At 59.7% G+C, this 24,655-nt stretch overlaps 5 protein-coding genes and 2 non-coding genes across 7 annotated transcripts; all 7 read right to left on the bottom strand.

Annotated features, from left to right (window-relative positions):
- Positions 1-6,642: 6,642 nt before the first annotated feature.
- On the bottom strand, positions 6,643-8,241 carry LINJ_30_1620 (conserved hypothetical protein; the record flags this gene model as incomplete). The annotated part of the gene is made up of 1 exon (XM_001466971.1): positions 6,643-8,241. The coding sequence occupies one exon, from the start codon at positions 8,239-8,241 to the stop codon at positions 6,643-6,645; it is 1,599 nt and encodes a 532-aa protein (XP_001467008.1).
- Positions 8,242-9,094: 853 nt separating this feature from the next.
- Positions 9,095-10,243, bottom strand: LINJ_30_1610 (conserved hypothetical protein; the record flags this gene model as incomplete). The annotated part of the gene is made up of 1 exon (XM_001466970.1): positions 9,095-10,243. The coding sequence occupies one exon, from the start codon at positions 10,241-10,243 to the stop codon at positions 9,095-9,097; it is 1,149 nt and encodes a 382-aa protein (XP_001467007.1).
- A 1,289-nt stretch (positions 10,244-11,532) lies between these two features.
- Positions 11,533-11,597, bottom strand: LINJ_30_snoRNA5. Its single transcript, XR_001203190.1, has one exon. It is a non-coding gene (small nucleolar RNA).
- Positions 11,598-11,719: 122 nt separating this feature from the next.
- Positions 11,720-11,811, bottom strand: LINJ_30_snoRNA4. Its single transcript, XR_001203189.1, has one exon. It is a non-coding gene (small nucleolar RNA).
- Positions 11,812-13,861: 2,050 nt separating this feature from the next.
- LINJ_30_1600 (conserved hypothetical protein) lies at positions 13,862-16,402 on the bottom strand (the record flags this gene model as incomplete). The annotated part of the gene is made up of 1 exon (XM_001466969.1): positions 13,862-16,402. One exon carries the CDS (start codon positions 16,400-16,402, stop codon positions 13,862-13,864), a length of 2,541 nt encoding a protein of 846 aa, XP_001467006.1.
- Positions 16,403-17,333: 931 nt separating this feature from the next.
- Positions 17,334-18,581, bottom strand: LINJ_30_1590 (conserved hypothetical protein; the record flags this gene model as incomplete). Its single annotated transcript, XM_001466968.1, has 1 exon — positions 17,334-18,581. The coding sequence occupies one exon, from the start codon at positions 18,579-18,581 to the stop codon at positions 17,334-17,336; it is 1,248 nt and encodes a 415-aa protein (XP_001467005.1).
- Positions 18,582-19,427: 846 nt separating this feature from the next.
- LINJ_30_1580 (putative protein kinase) lies at positions 19,428-24,494 on the bottom strand (the record flags this gene model as incomplete). The annotated part of the gene is made up of 1 exon (XM_001466967.2): positions 19,428-24,494. The coding sequence occupies one exon, from the start codon at positions 24,492-24,494 to the stop codon at positions 19,428-19,430; it is 5,067 nt and encodes a 1,688-aa protein (XP_001467004.2).
- Positions 24,495-24,655: the final 161 nt, after the last annotated feature.

Below are 24,655 nucleotides of genomic sequence, written 5' to 3'. Positions count from 1 at the left end.
TGTGGGAAGGAGGAGGCGAGAGTTGTCTGCGCAGAAAGGGGCAGAGAGCCACGCAGCCAGCGGCAGTGTCTTTTGCCGGAAAATACCTAAACGAATGGAATCAGAGAGAAGGGGTGCGCGAGGAGACGCTCAATGGGACACGTGCAAACAAACCAGTGAGCGAGCGAAACAAGAAAAACACGAAAAATGAAAGAAAAAGGAAAGAAAAAGGAATCCACGAACCCGCATACGAAGTAGTGAGGCGAGGAGGAAGGGGGGACGAGGGGAGAGCAGGGGTGGCAGACAGTACAGTTGAAGAAGAGTTGAGCGAAACAACAGGAACGACCGAACAAGAGCATAAAAGTGCTTGGATAAAGAAACGGAAACAGAGAGATGTTGGGAGTTGACTACTTATCGATTTCTATGCGTTCCTTTGCTTGTTTTCCTTGTTGTTTGCGCGTTTCTGTTCTCTTGTCCGGTGTGGTTTCAACTTAGGTGCAGAGGCACATGCATATATTGATAGAGAGCGGCAGGTTGGTGGTTATGCAGAAACCGAGAAACGAGTTCAATGAGAGACCAAAAATGCCAACACAAAGACACAAGGGACGAGGGCGCGCGACAATGAAAACCAAACACGAAAAAAATCAGGACAGACGCGAACGCGTAACGCAAAGAGAAACACGGCTGGGAAAGGCGAGCGCGATAATCCAGCACTCAGGATGTCCCCAAACACACAAACAGGGAGAGAGAGAAACGAGAGGAGTTGAATGGAAAGAGCAAGCTAGGCAGTAGGGGGAGAGTACACACAACAACCACGAACGGGCTTAAGCTCACGGAAGCACAACAACAAACCCAGCACGACTCTAGCTTGCCTGTCGTGCCCTTTACCGTCCCTTGTAGAGCTTCCTGCTGCCGCTTCTCAGATGATGCTGTTGTCGACCCTTGCAATGCAGATAGAATATGCGAAAGCGTTCCTCGACTACGCAGATACGCACCCACACAGAGAAGAGACGCGGAGAACAGCGAGAGCCTAAAGGGAGGTAAGAGGAGTAGTCCAGGCAGAGAGAGAGAAAGTGAAGCACGGAAACACGTAAAAACAGCAGAAAAGGAGGTATGCTGTTGTTGTTTCAGGGGTGGGTTGGAGGGATGCTTTGTTGTTGCTGTCTGCCGCCGCTAAAGTTGATCAAAAATGTCTTTCCACTTCGGGTGTGCTATCAGGCTGTCTCTTGCTGCTTTACGGTGGTGGGGTGAAGGATGAGTGGGCGGGTGGGCACCGCGTACGGCTGAGTATGGGTGCGCCGCACAACTGTAGTGCTCTCGAGACAGGTCAGGGCTCACGCCTCGACTCGGGCACTCGGAGACACGGCAACGGAAACACACACACACACGCAGCCTCAAGGGAGAAGCACAAAAACCTTGGCGCTTCTGTTCGGTGCCCTTGCGTGTTTCTGTCGCTGCAACTGCCGCCTGCCCTTCTACACGGCAACGAGTGGATACAGACGTCGCTCGGGATGCTGCGAGCACGCGAGAGAAGAAAAAATGATAATAAAGAACAGAGAAGAAACAAACAAGACGACTGGGACAGGGAAGTGGGGAGCGAAAAGGAAACCAGAAAAGCCAGAAAAGCGAGTGCCTCGTGCGCGACACCACCGAACACGGGGGAGAGCAAGAGAGGAGGTGGAGACGGCGACGTTAAGCAAACGCAAAAAGAGGGCGACAATGCAAACAGAGTGCACAAGGAAGCTGAGGGAGGTCGACAGGATGAGGAAGAGAACGTTGAGGGCGACGCTACAGACGGCAGAACGGAAAAGAAAAAACCAAGCACGAAATAGGGGAAGCGAGTTTGCGAGGAGGAGGGTGGATAGAGAAAGAAGACAAATACGACTGTGTCTTACGGCGGTTCTTCTGCTGCTGCCACCCTTTGCAGGTCTTCCTGCCCTTTGTTTCCTTACTCCTTCCAGCTGAGGTGCGTTGGATGCGGTGGCAGAAAAGTGGTCGAAACGCAGTCGCCGTGGCCTCCGTCGCACACACAGATACACGAACGGCCTCGGATGGTGAGGAGGGGAAGAAATGGGAGCTGAAAAAGGGGGTGGCAAATGAAACTCAAGCGCGCGTCGACACACACACACACGCACACACTGGTAGGCCAATAAGAGGTTTGCCGGAGGGGAGAGGACGGAGACGGAGGGGAGACGGAGCCTGGGTAACGGGAACAGGCGGGTGGGTGAGCGGAGGGAGCTGCTCGCGTGTGTCCCTGCCTGTGCTTGTGTCTGTGGTGACGACGCTGATGCGCACGCAGGTGGGCAGTGCTTTTTATGTGTTTTGCTGCAGCACGCACGCCTTTCTCTTCGTTAGCCTTACTCCCTCTCCCTTTGTTTTTCGAGCGGTAGGGGAAGATTCCACTTGACGCGCTGGAGGAGTGTCCCTCAGGGTCCTCACACTCGCTCGCTCGCTCGCTCTCCCTCGTCAGGAAGCAGCGACAGGGCACGGAAGGAGTCCGTGGGGAGAGAAAGAGAGTAGTGTGTGACCGAGCAAAGCAAGGGCACGGAATCCTCCACAGCGCCAGAGAGCGTCGATCAACGCACTGGAGCAGAAAAGGGAAGCGAGGCGTCGACGACAGAAGGAGAATACACCCTCGCAGTTCTCGCAGACGCGCAGAGGATTGGCCGGAGAGGCAGAGCCAGGAGTAAGAAGGGAGGAGATGACCAACAGAGCAAAGGGGCAGCAGAAGTACCGAAGAGCACACCCGAAACGGCAGCGCACGTGACGCTGCTGTGTGCCTTCTCGTGTGCGTGCTTCTTGCGCCCCGTCTTCTCCCGCCTCTGTGCGTCTGTGCGTGTGTGCGTTCCTTCGTCGCCTCCTGTTCGCCTTCCGTTCTTTTTTCGCTGCGGAGAGAGGGGGGGTGCAGGAGGAGGAGCAGGGGTGCGTGCAACGTCTTTATCGTCTCGAAGCAGACAACGATGGAGCGACGGAGAGTTTGGCGGTCGCAGTGGTGGGGGCGCAGTGTTGAGGAAATGGGTCAGAGGGAAAGGGAGAGACGAAAAAAAAAAGCACACAGATGCAGACTACATCATGGGTGTGGGGAACATGTAAGGAACGTCCCTCCCTCATAAGCGCAACGCTAACGCCCGCGGGGTATAGTGCATCACGGTCCACACGCCGCACGTGCGTGTGCGGAAGAGGCTTACAGCACGCAACACTCTCGACACATGAAGTGCGCGCTTCGCATTCGCATGTCTGATCCCACTCCAAAACAGTGAAGCTGTTCGTGCACTTGTCTCTCTGTAGAAATACCAGCAGCTGCGACACTCTGATGTGTCGTTGAACACTACGTGGCGGCGCGGCCGCCACTCGAGCCGGAGCACGCCGGCTCGCTTCGAGCCACGCGAAGCGCGAAAAAAAAAACACGTGGCCGGCAAGCCATTAGTACTCCCCAGAATGGCCATCCTCTGCCGCGCAGCACGACCCCACCTCCGCGATGCGCCCCCACCTCTCCCCGTCACATGCCGCAGGTCCCACCGCGCGGGACGAGGCAGCGGTGGGCACACGCGTCACAGCGCTGCGCCCACCCAGGCACACAAGCACGGCCGCTGCCTCCAGCTCTGCAAACCACCCGCTCCGCCGGCCGCCACCCCTCCTGGTGCATCCCCCTCGCCGTGGCGCAGGCTCCCCACACCAGGAGGCAGTGCCAGGGCCGGGTGGGATATCCTCCAGCCACGCTCACACCTCGTCCATCATGTGGGCGGCGCAGACGTGCTCGCTGCCGCAGCCCGCTCCGACGCAGCGCCATCCAGTCTCCCACCGCAGACATCAGCAGCAACACATCGCTCTCACCTCCACCCCCACCCCACGTCGTGGGTGCGTGACCGTGTCACCGCCGGAAGTAGCTCGGCATGGGCAATGGGTAGGGGCTGGGAGGCTGTCTGGCTTCTTCCCCACACAGAGCGGGTACAGAGCCATGGATACCACGCGCCGAGGTACCCCCATCCAGCAGGGATAGTGGAGAAGCGGGGAAAGGAGAAGCGCGCGTGCCGTGTTGGTCGTGAAGCGCGGGCTTCAACATCGAAAGCGATTTCACTGAGTTTTGCAGACGTCTGGGGTTGTCGTGCCACTTGCATTTCTCCCCCACGAAAGTTGTGGGGCCGCGCGCCATCTGCAGCAGCTCTTCGTTGGATGCGGCTAAGAGGGCCTGACGAGGTGATTGGCCCTGAACCTCCTCTGTAGGTCAGACCCACCGGGCACGTGTGGCGCCCGGTTTGGAATCTCGCTGCCCATCAACTGGTGCCATCCTGCCGTGCGCTGCTGACCATTCCGGCGATTCCTCGGTGTTCATGGGTTGCCCCCGATCAGCACACAGCGGCACGGGGGTGTCAGCGCGCTGTGCATCGTTGCGTAGCGGGACACGATTGATCGACGCTTTTCAGGTCCTCCTCGCGACGCTCAGCGATGAGTTGCCTCGGATTACTCCAGCGGGACGTTCTCCTCGGTGTCAAGCCGGCCGCCCGTGATAAGGAAAGGCGACTAGATGGACCCCTGCCCTTTGTGGAGGCGTCTGTTCGGTTTTGCAGTTACGGAAGAGTCCACGTAGCCGTGCACGGAAGCCTCGCCTCCCCAGGCCGCCTTTCGCTGTGCCCCTGTGGAAGACCGGGGCGCAAGCGGCATGGGTGCGGTCTTGCGGGCCGTCGTACCGCTTCATCTGATGCGTCTGCGAACACATAGATCAACATGAGAAGCCCTCGCAGTCAGCGCCGAGGCGTTGTTGCGCCATGCACCTGACGAAGGTCAGAAGCCGCTGTGCCGCCATCCTCGAGAAGGCCTTGCGTACGTCCGGCCCCCACGATGACGGACGGAGGCGAAGCCAAAAGTACGCTGCCGTGCCTTGCTGCGAGTCGACCCCCATGCGGGGATACCGGCTGGCCAGCGATGTCGCGTGTGCAGGGGTATGCAGCAGTCGCTTCTCTCCGCAGTGCTGACTTGACGGTACAGCCCTCCTCCGGTCAGGTCGTCCGTGAGCGTGGTCAGTCGACTGCACGCGCAACACAGCTGCATTGGCGTGCACTCTGGCAGAGGAAAAGGCAGCCCCGTGGCGTGTCGTCTTCCCGCGTCGCAAGCTTCCCACCCCTGTGAGCACCTCATTGTCTTGTCCCTCTACCGGCCACCCGACGGGCAGCCCTGCCTTCAGAGCTCTTTGAGGGTTCTCGCGGATGGTGCTGCCCCTCGGCGCGGAGAGGGCTGCCAGGATCTTCGGCCCGTTAGTGCCTCTGCTGCCTAGTCCGCCCTTCACCTCTGAAGCCGTGCAAGACGGCGTCTGAATTCGTCTGCTGCCGGACTCGGTGCACCCAACATGCTTGACAACGGTGGCGGTCTCTGTCGGGGTGGTGACTGATGAAGCGATGAACCGAAACACTCGTTCCGTTGAGCTGGCGCGTCGTCTGCAGAAAGAGAGGGGAGGAGAGAGTGCAGGGAGCGAGAGGGGCGTGTGTGTGCATTGCAGCTGCCATGCTGTGCGAGCAGAGGACAGGATAACCCCAAGAGGTCATGCAGGCAAGGAAGGGGTGAGTTTTCGGATCATGAAAACGCGCACATCGCGGCCCTGTCCCTGGGCCCTCAGGAGACGGCATGACGCCTTTTCTCGACGGCTGCTACTTGCCCAGTCCGTGCAAGGGCCCAGCAGCGTGCGAGCGACCTCTGATAGCTCTCTGCAGCATCCCGTGGAAATTTTGAAGCACCAGAGGGCGAAACACGGGTTGACGGAGTACTGGCCCCCTCCCTCCCTCTCTCCCCCCTCTTCAGCAAACTTGTGCCATCGTGAGGTGCGCTAGTGTGGTGCAATCCGACAGTATAGACTGTACCGTGTCGTTCAATAGCAAGAACACGGAGGCGCCAAGAGAGAGGCCACTTCAACGCGAGATGCTGTATGCCTTTGACATATCCACTCCACCCCGATCCAAGTCCACACGTAGGCGCATGCGACCGCGGCTCACCCTAGTCCTGCGGCGCTGCGTGTCACGCTTCCCTTTCATGCGGCAAAGGTGGCTCAGTAAGCCGGAATACGTAAGCAGAAGACGGACGGAAAACCAAACAAAAAGGAGCGCAGCAGGGTGAAGGGAGTAACGGTGAGGTCAGAATGGGCGGCTGGAAAGTCTGGTGGTGGTCGCGGCTTGTCCGTGACGTTGCCTTTGTACTTGTGCGTGGCAGCTGGTCATGGCATCAGTCATCTCGGCATTTGTGGAGCGAGGAGAAGCGAGAGAGGCATGACGCAGCAGGGAGAAGGCAGAGAGGGCAGCCGCAGCAGTAGCCAGAAAAAGCGTTCTGCTCGATACGACGAGAAGCCACGTGCCGTACATCATCGCCACGGATTCGCAGCGGAAGGGACGACTGTAGTGGATTATGTGTGTGTGTGTGTGTACGTGTCTTTTCGCGACTGCAGACAGAAAGAGGCTCAAAACTGCCGGCATGGAAAAGGCCAAGCTTTCATGCGTTGGTCTCCTACAGCCAAACTAGAGTTGCAACTCGCGACAACTCTTGCCAGCGACAGCATACTCTTGCGTGCACGGGGACAACAAACGGAACAGAGCTGCGAGCAGTTTTGCAGTTCGTTGTTCACTGATAGCGTGCGCACATATACAGCATGAAGCCGGGATTGCGCATCCACGTAGACACTCAGAGGAGCATCCTCCAGTGTACCATCGTACCATTCGTCTCCCTCGCCTCCTCCGCGGTGATCACGGCGCGCTGCAAATCCTTGTCTGTGAGGCGGCTGACGATCGATCCGCCAAGTAGCGGCAGCCACCACGGCGCCGCTGGCAGCGGTGTCGGCTGCAGTCGCAGCCACGTATCCTCGTCGCTTCTATCGGGCAGCGACGTCCCGGAAGACGAGTACGATGACGAGCTCGAGAAGGAGCTCTCCTCTTCCTCTTCCTCCTCTTCGTCACTGAGGTCCTTGCCGCTGCTGGTACTGCGGCTTGTGCTGGAGTTGTGCAGCCGCGTGCCCGTGGCAGCTTCATCAGAGCCGCCGTTTGCGCCTGAGTGCGCTGCCCCCGACTCGGCTTTGCGCATGGTATCTCGATGGTCATGGTGGCTGGGCGATGACCGATGCTGCGACCGCGACGAGGTCAGAGATCGCTTCCGCGCCCGCCGCTCGCGCTCCACAACTGCCCAGACATCGTCACCGCAGCGCTTGACCAGATAATCAAACAAAGCGTGTACGTAGGGGATAGCGAGGGCCTCCCCTGCTAGAACGCATGGCTCGCCGCCTTCCAAAAAGGCAGCAGAAGCAGGCGTGGTTGGACCATCCTGCACCACCCGGGCAAGCAGTTTTTCCAGTTGGCCGGGCGCTCGCCGAACTCTGCGGGGGTACTTCTGGTGTAGGTCGTCGAGGAGCGATGGCGCTCGCTGGCGGGTGCCGCCTTTGCCCTTTCCTTTCGAAGACGTCGTCATCGCCGCCTGGTGCTGTTGTGCCTCCATCTGAGCGCGCACGATGACATCGCGGTACGCCTTGAATCCGAAGGCGCGGACAAGCGTGTCGCGGTACGCAGGGTTCTTCAGGTCCACCAATGCACCGCCGCCGCTGCTCCAAAGATGCTTGTCAGCATCACCTTCGACAGCCGTATCCACCTCAGCGCCTTTGACGGGTCCGAGGGCGGGGACCGAAGTTGAGTTGGAAGTGGTCACAGAATTCGCCACCTTCGGCCATTCCTCCGCTAGCTGCAGAGACAGCTTCACCCCGCACAGCATCTGCAAACTGCCCATTTGTGAGTTGCTGTACCGCGTGGAGCAGCCCTCCTCCACTCGGCACATGCTCACAGTTGACAAGGAGGCGTGGACTACAACTCCGCTGTCCATGCCGCAGGCGAAGGCGCTGGCTACTGTGTCTGTCAGCATGACCAATCGCCGAGCACGAACATGGCTATCGAAGCAGAGCCGCGTCCACTCTTCACGGTACGAGGCAGTGCTGCTCAGCGGCACCACAAGCAGCACAAATCGGCCTAGCAAAAGAGGAAGGAAGTGGTAGCGAAGCTCCTGTGCTTGCTGCTTCAGAAGCCACGTGCGATCTCCTGATGTGTGCATCGCAGATGACGCGGAGGCGGGTGCAGATTGATCCGGCGCTGTTGTTTGGCATTGCTCCTGCCTCAATAGCCGCAGCACCTCCTCTGTGATTGAATTTAGAATGGGGTATGTCGGCTGCACGTCGCCACCTTCGCACACGTACGTGGCCATCTGGCCCGCGTACACGACAAGGGCTAGAGGGTCGCCACTCATGTTACCGTGCTACGGCTTTGGAAACACAAAACACGAGAAACCAAAGGAAAAGGATTATGTCTTTTGTGTCGCCCCAACAGATGCTCGCCCGCTCGGCAAGCGCAAAACTTCGAGGAGGGAGGATCTGGGTGAACGAAACGCGTTGCGTATGAGAACGAGTTGAGTCTGACATCCATGAAGACTGAGTCGCTGCTGGGTGAGAGGAGGCCGGTTACCTCCGCCTCCTCCTCCTCCTCTCTTCCGAGCACATGTGGGCATCCGCAACGAATTCGACGGGGCAGCCTCCACCCATGACGGTGGCAAAGAGTCTCCCTTGTGGCTCATCACGCGCTGGCAGAAACGAGCAGGTGGTCTTGCTCTGCCCGTGTCCTTCGTCAACGTCAGAGCCCCTCACGGCGCTCTCTCTACCGCCGCCGCTGTTTCTCGCTCTCCTCGAAGACAACGGAAGGAAAAGTATGGGTAGGGTGCGTGTGTGCGAGTTCCGCTGGTCGTCTGCTGCTGAGGGGACTGCACAGAGGTAGAGAGAAAGCCAAAGATGTCGCGCCTCTCGTGCAGCCGTGCCTGCATGTTGTTTTTTCACGCTCAGCTTGTTTTGCACGTTAGTGATGTGGATTGCCATACTAGATCGATATCGAAGAGAGAGAAAGAAGAAGGCACACACACACACACACAATGGAAAGCGTACACGAGCGCGCTCTTCTCCTCCTGTTTCCATGCACGCCCACGGAGGGCCAAGCACAAGGGATGTGCAAAAGAGGAGGTGAAGGGCGAGAGAGGGCGAGACGCACACGTGTGTGCCCTCCGGCGCGGGCGCCTCTGTCGCTCTTTGCGTCAAATCGCTGACGCGCCGTCTTCACTTCTTTTTCTTGCTGTTGCGCTCCCGCTCAAGAAGCGGCGCCTCCAGCTTGGCCTTCTCCAGCCCCTGCGCCTTCGCCTCCAAATCGGCTGCCTCCTGTGCGCGTCTCTTACCTTCTGTAATACCAGAGACAACCTGCACGAAAAAGCCCAGGAGGCCTACGCCGAACATCATGTACCTGTTGTGCAACGGCAGCTCGCGTTGCTTGCGATCAAACACGCTCTTCGAGGGAACGGCGTAGCCGTAGACCCAAATTTGCTCCATGTGCGTCGATGTCGCACCCGTCTTGTCAGTGATCGGAATCGTCACATAAGCCGAGAACTCGTGCTCAGTGATCCAGCGGAAGATTATGCCACCCTGCCTGGTTGCAGCCGCCGACCCATCATCGACTTTCTCACCGGCTACGCTCGACGACTTCGAAGCCCCACTTTGGCCACCCATAGTCACCACGGCGCTCGAGACGTGCGCAAGGGCTTGTACGTCACTGAGTGGGTTGCCGCTCATATGGTCCACCTCGGAGCGGAATTCAAACTCGACGGTCGCAGACGGCGGCGCGCTACCCTCTTTTATGCCTTCGCGCTGCGCACGCAGCGCCATCAAATCCGCCGGCAGGTAATACACGCTCGCCGTTCCCTGCATCGCATCGCTGTGCCGCAGATGCAGATCCACCATGAGCAGCGACGGACGCTCCTCCTTTCCAGCGACGGCAAACTCGCCGCTGCCACTCTCGTCGGTGCTGCCCTTCTTTTTGCGGTTTGTTCGGCCAAAGCCGGCGGCCATGGAGAACGAGAGAGCGGAGAGCCTGTCGTCCTCTAAGCTGCGGGTGCGCTGGAAGTGCGGAAGAAGAGTCTGCCTCTGGCTGTTGAGCTTCGCCTCGCCGATTGGGATCAGCTCGCCCTGCACCCTCTCCGGGAAATTTGGTGAGGCGCGCATGCGCAGCGTTGCGTTGAAGACGCCAGACGACTGCGTCATGACGCTTACCTGGAATGATTGTGCGAAAAACTGTTCGAAGGGTGGAACCGTGCGCGCAGCGCTGTTGGGGACTGCGGCCTCGGCCGATGCTGGCAGCGCCGCCAGCACCGATACGCAGAGGATGGCCGCCAAAACCGCTACCGCCGCTGCGCGGCCCGCCGAACAGCACAACATTGCAGCGAATATCCTTAGGTTCCTCTCCACTGTCTCCTGATGCGTGTGTGAGGCTGTGGGCTTGTCTGTACGTCACAGGTCGAAAAATACCCTCGAGCGCAGAAGTGCTGCCTTCGCTCCTTTTTTTTTGTTTGCGGCTATCGACGCAACTGTGAATGGGAAGCTCCCCGAGTCAGATAGGGGGTGGGGGGTCGCGTTGCCGAGGCGTCGCCAAGCCAAGCCAAGCGAAACAGCAGCAAAAAGCCGCCGTGCAAGCCCAGCAGTCAAGAAGGGAGGAGAAGTGCAGCAGATAGAGTTCGTCCGAGAAGGAATAAGATGAGTGGAGCAATATGCAGGCATTACAGACGTGCAATGTACCTCCCCTCCTCTCCCCTCACCTCCCCCCCCCGAATGCATGCGTTGAGCGCAACGGAGTGCATGCGTGCGTGCCTGGCAAGGGCGCGTCCTTTTCATGCTTTGTTTTTTATTCTTGTTGCTTCTCCCTCAGCGTGGGCCTAGACGGGCGTACTAGATTCTCCTTGCGCGTGAGCGCGCGCTTTATCGCAGAAACGCATCATTTACTTGCATCTTGGGGGTGACGGTGAAGGGAAAGGGGATAGGTGACAAGGCAGCCAGCGCGGTTTACACGCTACGCAGAGGCGAAAAAAAAAGAGTCTTGCACGAGAGCAGCATCCTCTGCGTTGATGGTGCTGCGGCCCCGTCCTCCTGCGAAGCCTTGCGTTTGATTTCATCTTCTGTGCGCTGTCCCTTCCTTGTCTCCTACAGCGAACGGCGTTGGCGAAGCAGACCAACGCGTCTGTGTTAGACCGAGACGAGGATGCCAGCGGTGCATCCACTCCGTACACTGGGCACACGTTGTGCAGCAGGGACGGCACGGCCAACATGATAAGGCTGTCAACCACAGGGCGGATGCTGGACACCACGCTTGTCTTTCTTTGAGGAGTAGTCACCAGATAGATTGTGTCGACAACTGAAGACAGCACCACTGAAGTGCCTTCTGTTGGCAGCGCCGTGCCGCATCGCCGAACGAAAGTTTTCTGCATTCGGGGCATGTGGGCGGTTTGGCAAACACAACCGGCGCACTCTTGCCGAGCACGCAAGATGTGTGGACCTCGTGCCACATCCAAGCCCTTCTCCTCCTCTCCCTGTCGGCGTGTGGGTGTGCCCCTCGTCTTCGTTTGGGGTGCTCTTGCGTGACAAGCTCAGAGTTAAAGGGTTCATCTATTGCGCTTCTCATCGCAGGCCGAGGCCTGCCATCGAAGAACATTCAAAGAATCGAGTTCATCAGTGGGCTGCACCAAAGCAGAGAGCGAGAATGGCGCTACACGCCTTTTGTGGTTCCTTCTGTGCACCCCCTACGGGCAGAGGTTACCACGGCTCAGCACTCACGTAGCCGGCCCCTTCCCCTTCCAGCGCTTCTCTGGCACTTCACCCCCGCAACGTGCTCCTTACCGTCCCTCTCTACTGCTCGCAGCCGTTTCAGAGTTAAAGGGTTCATCTATTGTGTGTCTCATCGCAGGCCGAAGCCCATCATCGAAGAACATTCAAAGAATAGATATCATCCTGTTATGGCCGGTTGTGAGCAAGCTCATTTACGAGGGAGGGGAAGCATGCCCCCCCCCCTCCCCCTTCCCGAATACCCGTTGCACGGAGCAGTAAGAGAGCGACCAGCGTCATCACATTCGGTGAAGAACACAGAAGCTGCGCGCACGCACAAGCACCTCTCATCTGAAAGCAGGACAAGACAGCTGTACCCTCGGTCGTCCAGCATGTCACGACAGTTGGCATGCCGCCCTCGCCTTCACTCGAAGAGCATAACGGAAACAAGTCAACGACACGGCAATCTATCTGGCACAGCCTTTGAACCGAAAGCACCCTAAGATGCAGTACAGGGGGGTGACGGCCTTCGAACTGTGCGGGCACAGGAAACACAATACGGAACACCAAAACAGAGCTGCACGTGCAGCTGGCAGTTGCTCACTGTAGCAGAAGATGATGAACGGCACCATTCAACCAGCGACGCATCGCTATACCTGCCATGCAGCCTCTCTCACGCTCGCAATTGCGACCTCCTTCGCGTCTGTGGCATCATCACCGCTGCCCTTCACAGTCTCGTGATGCAGGCAATGCAGCGGAAGCTATCCGGGTGCATTCTGGCACAATGTTTGAACCGATTACATTCCACAAGGGATAGTAGGAATGACGGCCTTCGAATTATGCTGAGATCGCAAACACACAGATCGAGTGATGTGCAGCAGAGGCTTGTGTCTTTTTCTCCCACTTGAGATGAAAAAAAAAACGAAGCGGATGCGATTTTCGAAGCGCAGGCACACCGCAACTGACGGCGGGGTGGAGAGGAGGGGGAGACACAGGTGGAAGCAGTCGTAGGGGACAAAAAGAGCAAGAAAAGCCCGCCAGCAAAGCCTTTAGCACCGCAGGGTCTCTTGGTTTATCGGTTTATATGCTCTTCATGCGCCCCTCCGTCTGTGAGCTGAGGGAAAAGCAGTTTTCCGCCTCGAGGAATGAAGAAAAGGGGCAGAGGTGAAAGGAAAAACAAGACGAGTGCGCGAGAAGCGACATGGCTGCCGAACCGCAGCAAAGCCTGTCAAGGATAGCGTCCTTCAGACACGCTCCAGTGCCGCGAGTGGGGATGCGATGCTGCGGTGCATGTGGTCTTCATGCGTCTGCCAGACACACAGACCAGAACAGAATGTATCCGGTGGTGCAAAAACAGGCTGCAGAGCTGCCGTTGGCTTGTTCCTTCTTCGCTTTTTGCCTCCTCGCGCATCACGGTGAGACACTGAGCCCGCTTCCCTCACGTCGCCCCGTCCCGCCCGTTACAGCAAATGACACGGCGCAGCCCCGAACGCCAAAATCGAGCAAAACAAAAGCAAAGCACAAGCGAGACGCCCACGCGCGGAGCGTGAAGGAGTGAGAGATGTGCTGTCAGCGCTTCGTGGGAATGCGGGAAGCGGAGGAGGAGAGGGGAGGGGGAGGGGGTTAGAGACGGTGTGCGGAAGCCTGTGCCGGCTGCCTGTTCGCTTGCGTGTGCGCAGCTCTTGAAAGAGCCGATGTGATAGACCGCCGGTAGCCCTTTTTACATACGCGATAGACGCCATCATCATCGCCATTCTCCTCGGCTACCCGTGTTTGGTGGATGGAGAACATGAAAGCAAGAAGAGAGCACGAGGAGAACACAGCAACAGAATAGAGAAGAGAGGCGGAAAAAAGGGGGTGGGGCACGAGTGGAATCCCCTTTGGTGGCCGTGAACGCGTCATCGATTTCTGCAAGCAAACCAAAACAACAACGAAGAAAAAAAAACGAAGAGAAGACGCATGCGCACACGCGCAGCAGTGAACGTGTGGCAAAGGTGTTTCGTTCGAAGCGCCCGCATACACCGAGAGCTACGCGAGAGAGAGAAAGAGAGCGCCATCATTACCGAGTCCACAGGTACAGATGCTCAAGCACAGACAACGAAACAAAAACAAAAGGAAAAGGCGCCGCCCACCACCACCACCACCACCACCCCATGCCGTACTCATCAGTCGTCCATCAGGCGTGACTTCCAGACTTGGAGAGGAAGGGACAGAAGTAGGAAGGAGGAGGGGGCAGCGCTCTCATTCAAGCAGGATACGCAGGGGCCCGCACAACTTGTACGGCTCCGACTTGGACTTGTCAACCATGCAGCCGCCAATCACGAACAGATAGTCGTTATACACGTGCAGGGTGATACCCACCACGCGATTCGGCACGGCGCCGACGAAGAGCACCACCTCCTGACACCGAACACGTCTCGTGCCAGCGGGGAGCTGCTGCCCTGCACTGATGCCGCGCGATCCGCGGCGACGGCCATTTGAAGTGGGTGCCACGACAGGCTCCAAGTCCAGCAAGTACAGCTTCACATCCTGGCGTGGCTGCGAGACTTGCCCCATAACCACCACGCGATTGCCGTGCTCGGTGGCAGCGACGGCCACATCACCCATCTCGTTCGGTAGTGCGGCGACTGCGCGGAGCGCCGTGGACAACGTGGGGGTCGTAGAGCAGTCGAACGATGCTGCCAGCCACTGCGAAGACGAAGCATCCGCGTCATCGGTCGCGCCTGCATCGGCCTCGTCCTCGCCACTCGTCCGCCGGCATTGATTCTCGCTCCTCGGCTCGGTTCCGTTGACGTCGCTCTCAGGCGGTGCTGTGGCAGCGGTCGCGACGTCTCTCCACGCCTTAGATGCGCGACGCCACACCTCCGGTGCCAGCGTCAGGACAGGATGATCCACCGCGGCGTTCTCCACGCCTCTGCCGCCAACGAGAACCACCGTGCCGTCCTCGATGACCGCCATGCGGTGAAACGCGCGCGGCTCTGGCAGCTGGCCAAAGGCAAACGCCACCGGCTTTGCCAGGCGCGCTCTCTCCTCGAGATTGTCCTTCGTCGCCGAGTCGGTTGGGCGAAGCTGCTCATCCGCCTCGGTGAGGTCCGCATCGTTCCACACCACCGCGTAGCACTCGGCCCTGCAGCGATACTCCACATCGAGGCCACCTGTCACGAGAAGAAACCCGCCATCGGTGTGGTGCCGCTTGTGAGGGTCTGAGCTGCTCTTTGCAGCCGCACACCTCCACGGGACGCACACGGCGTCGTGAAAGGCCAGCATCGGGAGCTCGTACGGGGGCAGATCGTGCCTGTTCCACTGCATCTCGACGTCTTCGGCGCACGCCGCCGCGCTGCGCCACACGCTCCAGAGCTCCGTGGCGGGCGGTTGATATCCGCCACCCGACAGCCCGCCAAACAGTACGACGCGTGCCCCGATCGTCTGCTGCGGCGAGTCGTTTCGCGCGGACGATGGCGGCACCTCCACAGGAATGCACGTCAATGTCGCGCCGTAGCGGGAAAGCGGGCGCACCAACGCGTGCGGGCCCTCCTCGTACGGTGCAGGCTTCCACAGCTGCATCACGTGCGGGCCTGTCAGCTCCAGCGTACACAGCTGATTTGTCGTGTGCGCGGATTCGGCGTGCGGGAGAAAGGCGCGTGCCTGAGGGTTGAACAGCTGCTTGCACCACCGGTCCGAGCCCCCGAAGATGTACAGCGACGGGCACCACGTTCCTTTTTGAAAAGACGGCACCACTGTAGCTGAGTGGTAGTGCAACTGCAGGTCGCTGTAATCGCCGCTTGTGGCTTGCCGCAGCCGCAGCGAGCGGCCAGCGTCGTTCTCGGCGAGCGGCAGCCAGTGCCATGAGCACTCCGCGTGAAGCAGCCGCCGGCAGACCGTGTACCAGCGCTGGCACTCCTCCACAGAGCCGTAGCGAACCCAGAAGCGGTCGCCGTTGCTTGCGGTGAAGAGCAACCATACCTCTTGGCCTACAAGTGGTGAAGGGTCCACCGCCTCAATGACATAGTGTTGCCGCTCCGTCTTGGATGTGGCAGAGGACCGAATAACAAGGTGGCGCCCCTCAAGCAGCTCCATGTAGCGCGGCTTCCAACGGCCCCGCCAGGCCGTCTCCTTCTCCACCATGGAGGACAGCAGCACATCGTTGGAGACGGAGACGGTGTTGCTTGCATTCATGGCCGCAGCGATGGACGCCGCGGTGAGGGTGGCCCCTTCTGCTACTGGGCTCGCGCCCGGCGTCTTGCGCGAAGCGTCGGCGGGCTCCGCTTGCGTTGGACTAGCACTGTTTATGGTGTCGCCGCGCTCGCCTACCGCGTCTGCCTTGCGAGAACAGCCCAGACTCTCACTTTCGAGGTGCCCGGAAGATGGTCCGCCGGGCGTCACAGCGACGTCTGCGGTTACGGAGGCTTCGCGTGAGCTAGGCATACCGCCACTCTCGCTCTGCACTGCAGAGGTGGAGTCGGAGGGTACGAGCACTGTGAGAAGTGCATGCAGCCAGCTGTCGTAGATCTCCCGCGTCGCTGCTCGCAGTTCCCAGGAGCCACCCTCGAGCAGCCACACCGTGAAGCAATATCCCTTAGAGGTGTCGTCCCTCAAGCCCTCGCGCCACGGGTCAAAGGAGATGATGGTGCCAAACTTCTTCTCGGCGCCGTGCTCCTCGAGGCGGTAGCTGAGACGAGTACCATCAAGAATGAAGTAGCGGTGTTCATAGACGAAGCGCCACTCCATCTTCTTCTCCAGCCAAGAGGCCAGAAAGACTCGCGGCGCCGGCGTTGCCGTCATCTGCTTGGCGAGGGCGTACGCGTTTTGATGTATGGTTAGCTAATATCGTGCTCCTGAGGGAAGGGAAGGGCTCTAACGGTGGTACGTGCTGCATACACGTGAGCGGGAAACCGCCTAGTCCTGAATGGGGATTGTGCTGGTGTGCTCGCGTCTGCCGCAAGTGCTGCGCTGGGCCCGCAAGCCTACGCTCTGCGTTAGTGTGTGTATAGAGAGAATGCAAATCGTGTCGGTTGGTTGTTGGGTCGGCTTTGTGGCCGTAGCAGCTGCGAAGCTTTCGTAGAGGGAAGTCTCGGAGGAGTCGGGGGGAGGAGGAGAAAGCAGTCACGCGGGGCTCTGGTGAGAAGATAAACGCATCAGACGCCACCCGTCACCAGCGACAAGCAAAGCAGCAACAACAAAAAGAAGAGCAGAAGAAGGGAGAGCAAACAGCACGGTGAGGTTCCTGCAATGCGAGGTGTGTGCATGTGTGTGTGTGTGTGTGTGTGTGCGTGCTTGCGCGCAGTGGGACTCACAGGGAGCTCGTAGAGATCGTTGAGAGACACGATACGAAGGTGAACAGACACAGTGGAAAGGGCTGAGAAGCAGCAGAAGGATAGCGTCTTACGGCTGTCGAGCACCAGGGAAAGAGCCCGCGCAAAATGGAGCTGTGGTGAGTGCGTTTCTTGTCGCTGGCCTCCCGCCAGTGCCAGGCGGCAAGCGGGAAGAAAAGGAGGGTCGGCACACACACACACACACGCATGGGCGCGTGTGCACAGAGCATTCCTTTCACGTCGTTCTTGTGCTTGATTGTAAAGAGTCACCGCTAGGATCGGATACGACTAGAGTGGCGCCGGCCTTACCGTATGGTCCACGGCATGCAGTCACACCCCAGCTCATCGGACACCGATGCGCCACCGCAACGCTTTCGACTCACTCCCTCTTCGTCCGGTTTTCAGTCTGACAGAAGAACCCGCAGTTTCTGCCACGTCTCGTGCGCGCCGCGCTTCTGCCGCCGCGCCGTCGCCTCTACCGCAGCCACCTCGTCGCAGTGGTGCAGGGCATAGTTGAGGAGCAACTCGTTCACATCCTCTTCTTCCCACTCCTGGTGCTTGTCATATCGCTCTGCGGAGACGGCGTGTCCATCGGTGCACCCACAGTGAACGCAGCGGCCCAAAGCCGCGGAGAAGGTCGACCCAAACCCGGTGCACGTGCCTCGCACGGCTGGCACCCCGTCTACACGGCTCAGCTCCGTGTAGGGGGTGAAGGGCGCCTTGCGGGAATGGATGTACGTCTCGTAAGCCGGCAGCGAGGCGTCCAGCGAGCGCCACTTTGCGTTTTTGGACATGGTGGTGAGGATTGTCTGATAGCCATCATGGCACTCATCCAGGAGCGACGGCGCCTCTGTCGCTGCTGACGTCGCGTCCGTTGAGTCAACAGCTGACGAGGACGAGGAAGTTCGCGCCGGGCGCTGCCGCCTCAGATTCCACACAATACATGGGCTTCCATGGACCTTCGACTCCTGCGGCATCGCGCAAAGCGGCCGCGTCGTGTCCGCCTGGTCGTGCACGACGAGAACGGTGCGGAAGGGAAGTCTCCCGCGGGTGCGCTCCCGCACTGCCTGATGAAATTGCGGCAGCATCTCCAGCTCCTCCGCCGGATTCTCGGCAATGACGGTACGGATGAAGGTGACGGGCCGCACCCTTTCCTGGCCAGCGGCGCCTGCATTCTCCGGGGCAAGCAGGGCCTCCCAGGCACGAATGCGTCTGCGGAACTCCGCCTGCACATCCGTGTTGTTCAAGTCATAGTGGGTGAAGCAGGCGTGCTGGCTTCGGAAGAGCAACCATACATTCACCGGATCCGGAGCAAAGCATGGGGGTGCAGCGGTGCCGGCAGCATCAGAGGGGGAGGGCGCTGACGGAATGCGTGATGCTTGTGGGAAGTAGCCGTCCTCTTGCGCTGGCGAAAAGTTGTAGCGGCCCACGCCGGGAGTAGCACTCACACTTGCTGCGGGGTTCGCGGGGGAAACCGGGGGAGTAGGACGCACCGACGACGAAAAGCCGTTCGCAGTCAACTCCACCAGACCGTCGAAGGTGCAGCGCACCATGTCGAATGGCAGCGACTCCTCAGCGGGGCGAAGACCTAGCTTGCTGAGCATAAGCGACGGTCCACACCACCCACCTAGAGACACCCAACGCCACATGAGTCCAAGGAGAGGTGAGAAGGAGAAGACAGCCACTCGCCTCGCTGCGGCTGCGTCCTGCTGAACGAGGAGGAGAGGGCCAGGGGCGGGAAGAAAGAGAGGGAGGAAGGTTGACGTTGGCGGCCCAGGCGAGGATGACGGATACGCAGCATGGGGCGAGGGCCCGTGCAAAACGGGAAGGAGACCAGGTCCAAGGAAGGAAACGAATGTGCTGAGAAACGCCGCGCACGCGCGTGCGCCGACCTTTCTCAGAGAGGTGCACCGGTTACACAGACCACAACGTGAAAGCAGCAGCGGGGAGATGGGAAGGGAGTGTGTGGTGGTGGGGTCATGCGGTGGTCATTGAGAGAGAGACACGCGGCAGAGGCCTTTTTCGTTCTGCTTCCTCCTTGCAGGAAATGGCGTGGTGAGGAAAGCCGAAGTGGCCCCTTGCCATAATCTTCTCTCTTCAGCATGCACGAAGTACGCCTCTGCGGTCACCTTGGCCACGGTTCCTCTTTTTGTTCTTCTGTTATGTGGCGCATGCGTCACGCCCTTTAGCTTCGATGTCTATCAGCAGCAGTCCGCAGTGGCGCACGCACTGCGGAAACGCGCACGGGGCCCTGCAACGGGAAAGTGAGAAAGAAAGAAGGGTACGGAGAGAAGCGCGCGGCTGCGTGCACACCCACACGCGCGCGCACCTCCGGAACTGCAGCGCGTACTTGCGGCTCTTATACAAACGCAAGAACAACACCACCGCCATTCGCCCTCCCACTTGACTTACCACATCCACCGCTACGCGCCTCCGTCTTGCCGTCTACGCGCAGTGTCTCTTTGCACGGCTGCACAGAAGGGCCGTCAACTGTGCTACTCGTAGTGGCGGTACAACTCGTCTTGTAGTGCTTGTTCGAGAAAGGATCTGAGGGCTTTGTGGACCGCCGCGAGTGTCATGCGGCACTCTGGCTGTGCCTCAGTTAAGCGCCGCACCAGCTTCAGCTCAGGGAACTGGGCAAGCAGCACCTTGTCGCGGTAGACCCCCTCGCGCACCTCACGCAGCACCGTCAAGCGTTCCGCGGTGGTCTTGGGCTGAAGGTACATCTCCGCTAGCACAACGCCGACCGAAAAGGCGTCTGAGGCAGGCGTGCACCGGTTGCCCTTGAGCTGCTCTGGGCTCGCGTAGAGCGGGGAGCCGACGCCGATCGTGTTGATCGCGTTCATGGAAACAAAACCGTCCACGCGCAGCTCCTGCTGGTACAAGAACTTAGCGAGCCCCAAATCGCCCAGCTGTACCTGCACGAAGCGGCGAAGCAGCCAACTCGCTAGACGGCGAAGAAAGTGTCGACCACCATCAGACTGCACAAGCGGCATAGTCGCATCCGCGGCTGTCATTTCCTCCTTCATCAACTTGCACTTCGAGCTGGCGCGCTGACGAGCCGCTGGGGGTGGTGGCCGCCGAAGCAGTCGCTCCTGCAGCATCTCAGTAGCCGTGCGGTGTGGCGGGTGCATGACAAAATCGAGCGCTGCCCGCTCGCCATCCCATGAAGGCAAGTTATCCAGCGAAGTCATGGTCGTCTCCGCCTTCCAACCGGACGTGAGAGAGGAAGCAGCACGGAACAGTTCCTGCATGCCAGGGGGGACCATTGAAGATCGCCGCGGTGCACAAGACACGCTCGGGCCGCAGCCACTGGACGCAAGCGTCGGCGGGCAGGAGCTCGGGTGACGCCGACACAAGGTAAGAGTTGAAGACGGGGAAGGTGCACAGGCCTCATTGCCACGATCACCGTGCCACGCTGCCGAAGCGCCAGAGTGCGAGGTCGCGGACCCTGGAAACCCCCAGAAACTCCTCGTGTCATCCTCATCCTCAGAGCCGTCATCCGCACCGCTCGTGCTCGACAAATTCGTCTGATGGACTTCCTTGTGGTACTGGCACCGGTAATTCATGAAGACATTCGTCGGCTTCACATCCCGGTGCAGGATGCCGCGATGGTGCAGGTACCGCAGCCCCGCCACAACCTGCATGGCGATGATCAAGTTTTCCACGCGATCAATGGAAGTGCGAGAAGCGAGGTACTGAGCCAGAGTCCCCTGGCACAGCTCCATCTGCAGGAATACCACGCGTGTGCCAATGATGGTGTTCTCCTCAGGCCGCTGGCTGCTGCCGTAGCTGTCGCCGCTACCCTCGCTACGGTCGCTGTCAGACCCTTGAGCGTCATCCCAAATGGACTCAAGATCTTCTCCCTCGCTGTCGGCGACGCCCTGAACAGTGGTGCCACTCACGCTGTTCGAGGCGGCAGAGGAAGTGCCGGGGCTGAGGACAGAGGTGATTGGCAGCTGCTTGCGTAGCCGATGCGCAGTGAGAGAAGCACGCGTGCCCCACGCAGACGGAGAAGCCGTCGACGAAAAGGTGAGAGGGCGCCGTGATGGTTGCGACCCTATCTTTGTAGGCGGGGAGATGCCTTTGCCCGAGTGCCTCAAACAATCATCTGCCGCGCCCTGCCGCTTCTCCGCCTGGCCCACAGGCATCGCGTCCCCGTCATCGTCCGTCAAATCGTCAGCGAATCCGTCCACGATGAGCCGTCTCCGGCCGTCGCCGCGGAGTTGCGGATGCGATCGCATCGGCGTCTTTTCCGGCGTTACCGCCCCACTTGTTGAATCGCTTCCCACAAGCATCATGCTCGAAAGGCTTGGGAGTATTAGGTGACGCCACCCACCTGGTGCACCGCGTGACTGCGACCTGTTGAGCATGTCTCCGTCTGAGTTGGTGGGAGAATGCGAGGCGCCGTCGCGTGCGCTCTGCCGAGTCGTCATGGGCATGGAAGAGGATGCAGAGTTGAGTCGCTTGCAGCGCCCCAAATTTGCCTCGTACGGGTGGCACACACCGATGAACGCTAGCTGCTGCGCACGAGTGGCGGAAATGACCTCGGACCAGCAGGTGTGGTAGCGCACCAGGTGACGATTCTCCAACATCGCATGAATCCGCACCTCCTGCAGAATATCGCGCTCACTATCGTAGTCGCGGGCGACCAGCACCTTGATGGCGTAGAAGACACCGGTGAAGCGATGTCGCGCGAGCAGCACCGCCCCACCGACGCCGCGGCCAAGCAGCATGAGCGGCTCGAAGTTTTCGTCGAAGAAACTAGCTGCCGGGATGTAATGACGCGGCGGCGAGCTGATGATGTGAGTGATGCTGCTGCTCGTCTCTCTGCTCTCGTAGGGAAAGGGTGTGGAAAAGCTTTTGGTGTGTACGGCGCGGGTGCCATTGCGATGCTCCGGGGCTGCTGCCGCTTCAGCAGCCCGCTCGCGTTCCCCTGCGTCGGACGAGGCGCTAAACGGGCCGCAGTCACCCCGTCTATCGCGCGCAAGCCAGGCGCTACGCACAGTCGCCCTCCTAGCGCTAAACACGTCATAGGCAGAAAGCGCACGCAAGACACGTGGGAGCCCGGTAGACATCGCACGCCGCGCCGAGGGTACCTCTGACGCCTCAAGGACAAATCCACGCAGAGTCGTTCGCGCCTCCGATGCGCTGGAGGCACTTATCGGTGCGCCAGCCGCAACCTCGACAACCCTAAGACTGCAAGCGTCACGTGGAAGCCATGGAACACGCCGCAGCTCGACGGCGGACATAGATCGCTCACCTGCGCGGCGCCGAAACGCCGCGTCGCCGCCGTTCTGTGAGCACCCCGATGCAGAGGATGACGGTAGTGTCACCCAGAATGCCTCCACAAGAGGGAGAGGCAGTTGCAGGAGAAGAAGAAACTGAAGAGGTGCCGAATCACCGTTTCCGGCGGCGGTAAAGCTGTCGAGCGTTGCACTCACGGCTCTGTACACGCATCCGCCCGGCCCGCACCGCACTGGGATTTCATTCGGCACTGCTTCGCGCCCCGCGGATGACTCCGCACTCCTGTCAGTGCCCGCATACTTGGGCCTCGCAGGCTTTTCTCTCGACCACTTCGTTGGTTCATTGCGGATGCCTCTCGGTGAGGTTGCCGAGATGGCAGATGACGACGGTGCAGGACTGACTGCGCGGAGAAAGTGGTACTGCGGGGGGAGTTGCTTGCGGCCCGCCATTACGTCCATGTCGATGTCCGACGCACTTGTGCTACCGTGGTGCAACGTGTTCTCGCTGCTGACCGACGAGAATGATAGCACAGCCGGCACTTGAGACGTGGCAAGCAGCTCTGCTTCGCCCTGCTGCCTCTCCACCACAGCCTCATCATCGGCATCGGAGAACGAAAGGTCTTTGCGTACGCGCTGTCTGGGCGCGTGCCATGTCAGGCCGAGCTGAATCGCTGGTGCTGCCAGCTTTGCTAGGCACGTGTGAGCTGCTTTCTGTGTCGGAGCGGTCATCGTTTCCTTCCTTGTCTTCCTCCCCTTGGTGACCTTCGCTGAGGAGCGGGACACTGTCGCCTGCATGATCAGTGTCTCATAGCGCTGTGTTGTCAGCGACAGCACCGCACGCGGTAGCCCGTCGCCATTCGCATCAGAGATGCTAGCACAGCTGTCATGGCTCACCTCGGTGCCGCTGCCATCACTGACGGACGAGTAGATACTGTGAGCAGAGATGTCGAAAGACGATGTCGAGTCCAGCATCTCCGCTGATACCGCCGCCTTCATGTCAGCTTTCATATAAATGCTATCAAGTGATGCCCCTGTGAACAAGTCCAGCTCGATGTATCCCTCCTCCATGTGGCGCAAGAGTAACAGTCGGTGATGATGACAGCAGACGGCATTCCAATGCCGCACTGCCTCCGGCAAGGGCATCCATAAGTGCGCCGTTGCGGCAACCTCGGCCAAATCACCTGTTTCCATCGCCGTGTCATCACGACTTAGCTGACCCGCTTCCTCCTCGCTAACAAAGTATCTGTGCGACGCACGTTTGGCGTCACTGCCGCCACCGTCGGGTGTCGCGCGTGCATCGACAACACAGCGTGGGCAGCGCCAGTACCACGCGACCTCGGCAAGTTGACTGGACGCGCACCCCACTGTCGGTGCTGCAAGATCCACAGGCGTGATCGAGCCTGCCGCCGCCGCCGGCCGAGCTTTCGCGCTCGCATTAAAGCCGCTGTAGGCCGCCTCCGGAATTCGAGCCATAAAGTCGCAGGGCCGAAAGAAGTTGTCGCCGCTAGCATCGCTAACACGGCGATCCCCGACAGTTTCTTCCCGCACTTCACTCCGTCTACGCACGATCGCGGCTCGGCCGGCTGTGCTGCTACAGAGCAATGAGGTGGTAGCCGACGTTGTTGCACATGTCGGCTTTTGAGTGGCGGTGGCAGCCGAGGTGCTGGTGAATCGGGGCGTGCAGGGTGAGTAGGGCGAGGTGAACGCCGGAGACGGTGACGAAGATGAGAAAGACACACGTTTGCAGAACGGGCACGACGCGCCGATTGCCTGCAGCCCAAAATGGTGGGCTGCCGCAACTGGAGGAATCCCGTCGATCTTTCCCTCCCTGGTGCCTCGGGCGGCAGTGTCACAAGCTCCGTCCGCATCGCCACCGTTGACGCGACTATGCCCCTCAGTAAAACCTGACTTGGGTGATGCAGAGGAGATATCTCGGTGCTCACCCGATGCACGCGGCCCTTCCGCCGCTGCCCACCGAGCGAGCATGGTCGAGGCAGGCTCTAGAAGGCGAAGGCGCTTTGAAAGTGCACATTTAAAGCCAGCGCGCGCGTCCCGTTCAGCTTTCGCGGATGCAGCAATCGAGGACGCCGTTGGACTAGTACCGCCATCAGCCGCCGCCACCAACTCGGACGGCACGTCTTCGTCTCCAAGGCTGTGCGACCAAAGGTGTGTCAAGACGGCAACGCGCTCATCGTCATTGTCGGTGCTACCGTCGCTCACCTTCTCCGTCGTGTACTGGTAGCAGTGGAGCACCCCTGCCACATCGGTAGCGAGGAGCAGGCAAGCGCCATCCCAAACGGTTTCAGTACTTGCCATACTTCACGATCGAGGCGTGTGCGTGGGCCCGTCAGTTTTGCGCCACGCAAACTGTAAGATAGAGAAGAGGGTGACGAGACAGGCGGCTGGAGGGGGTGGCCTCCGTGGAGCTGTGCGGCAAACAGCTGTTCGCCCACGGGAACGGGAGGTGAGTGGAATGA

Source organism: Leishmania infantum, chromosome 30, assembly GCF_000002875.2.
Source record: "Leishmania infantum JPCM5 genome chromosome 30".
Classification (NCBI taxonomy): domain Eukaryota; phylum Euglenozoa; class Kinetoplastea; order Trypanosomatida; family Trypanosomatidae; genus Leishmania; species Leishmania infantum.
This window is presented reverse-complemented; position numbering and strand designations above follow the sequence as displayed.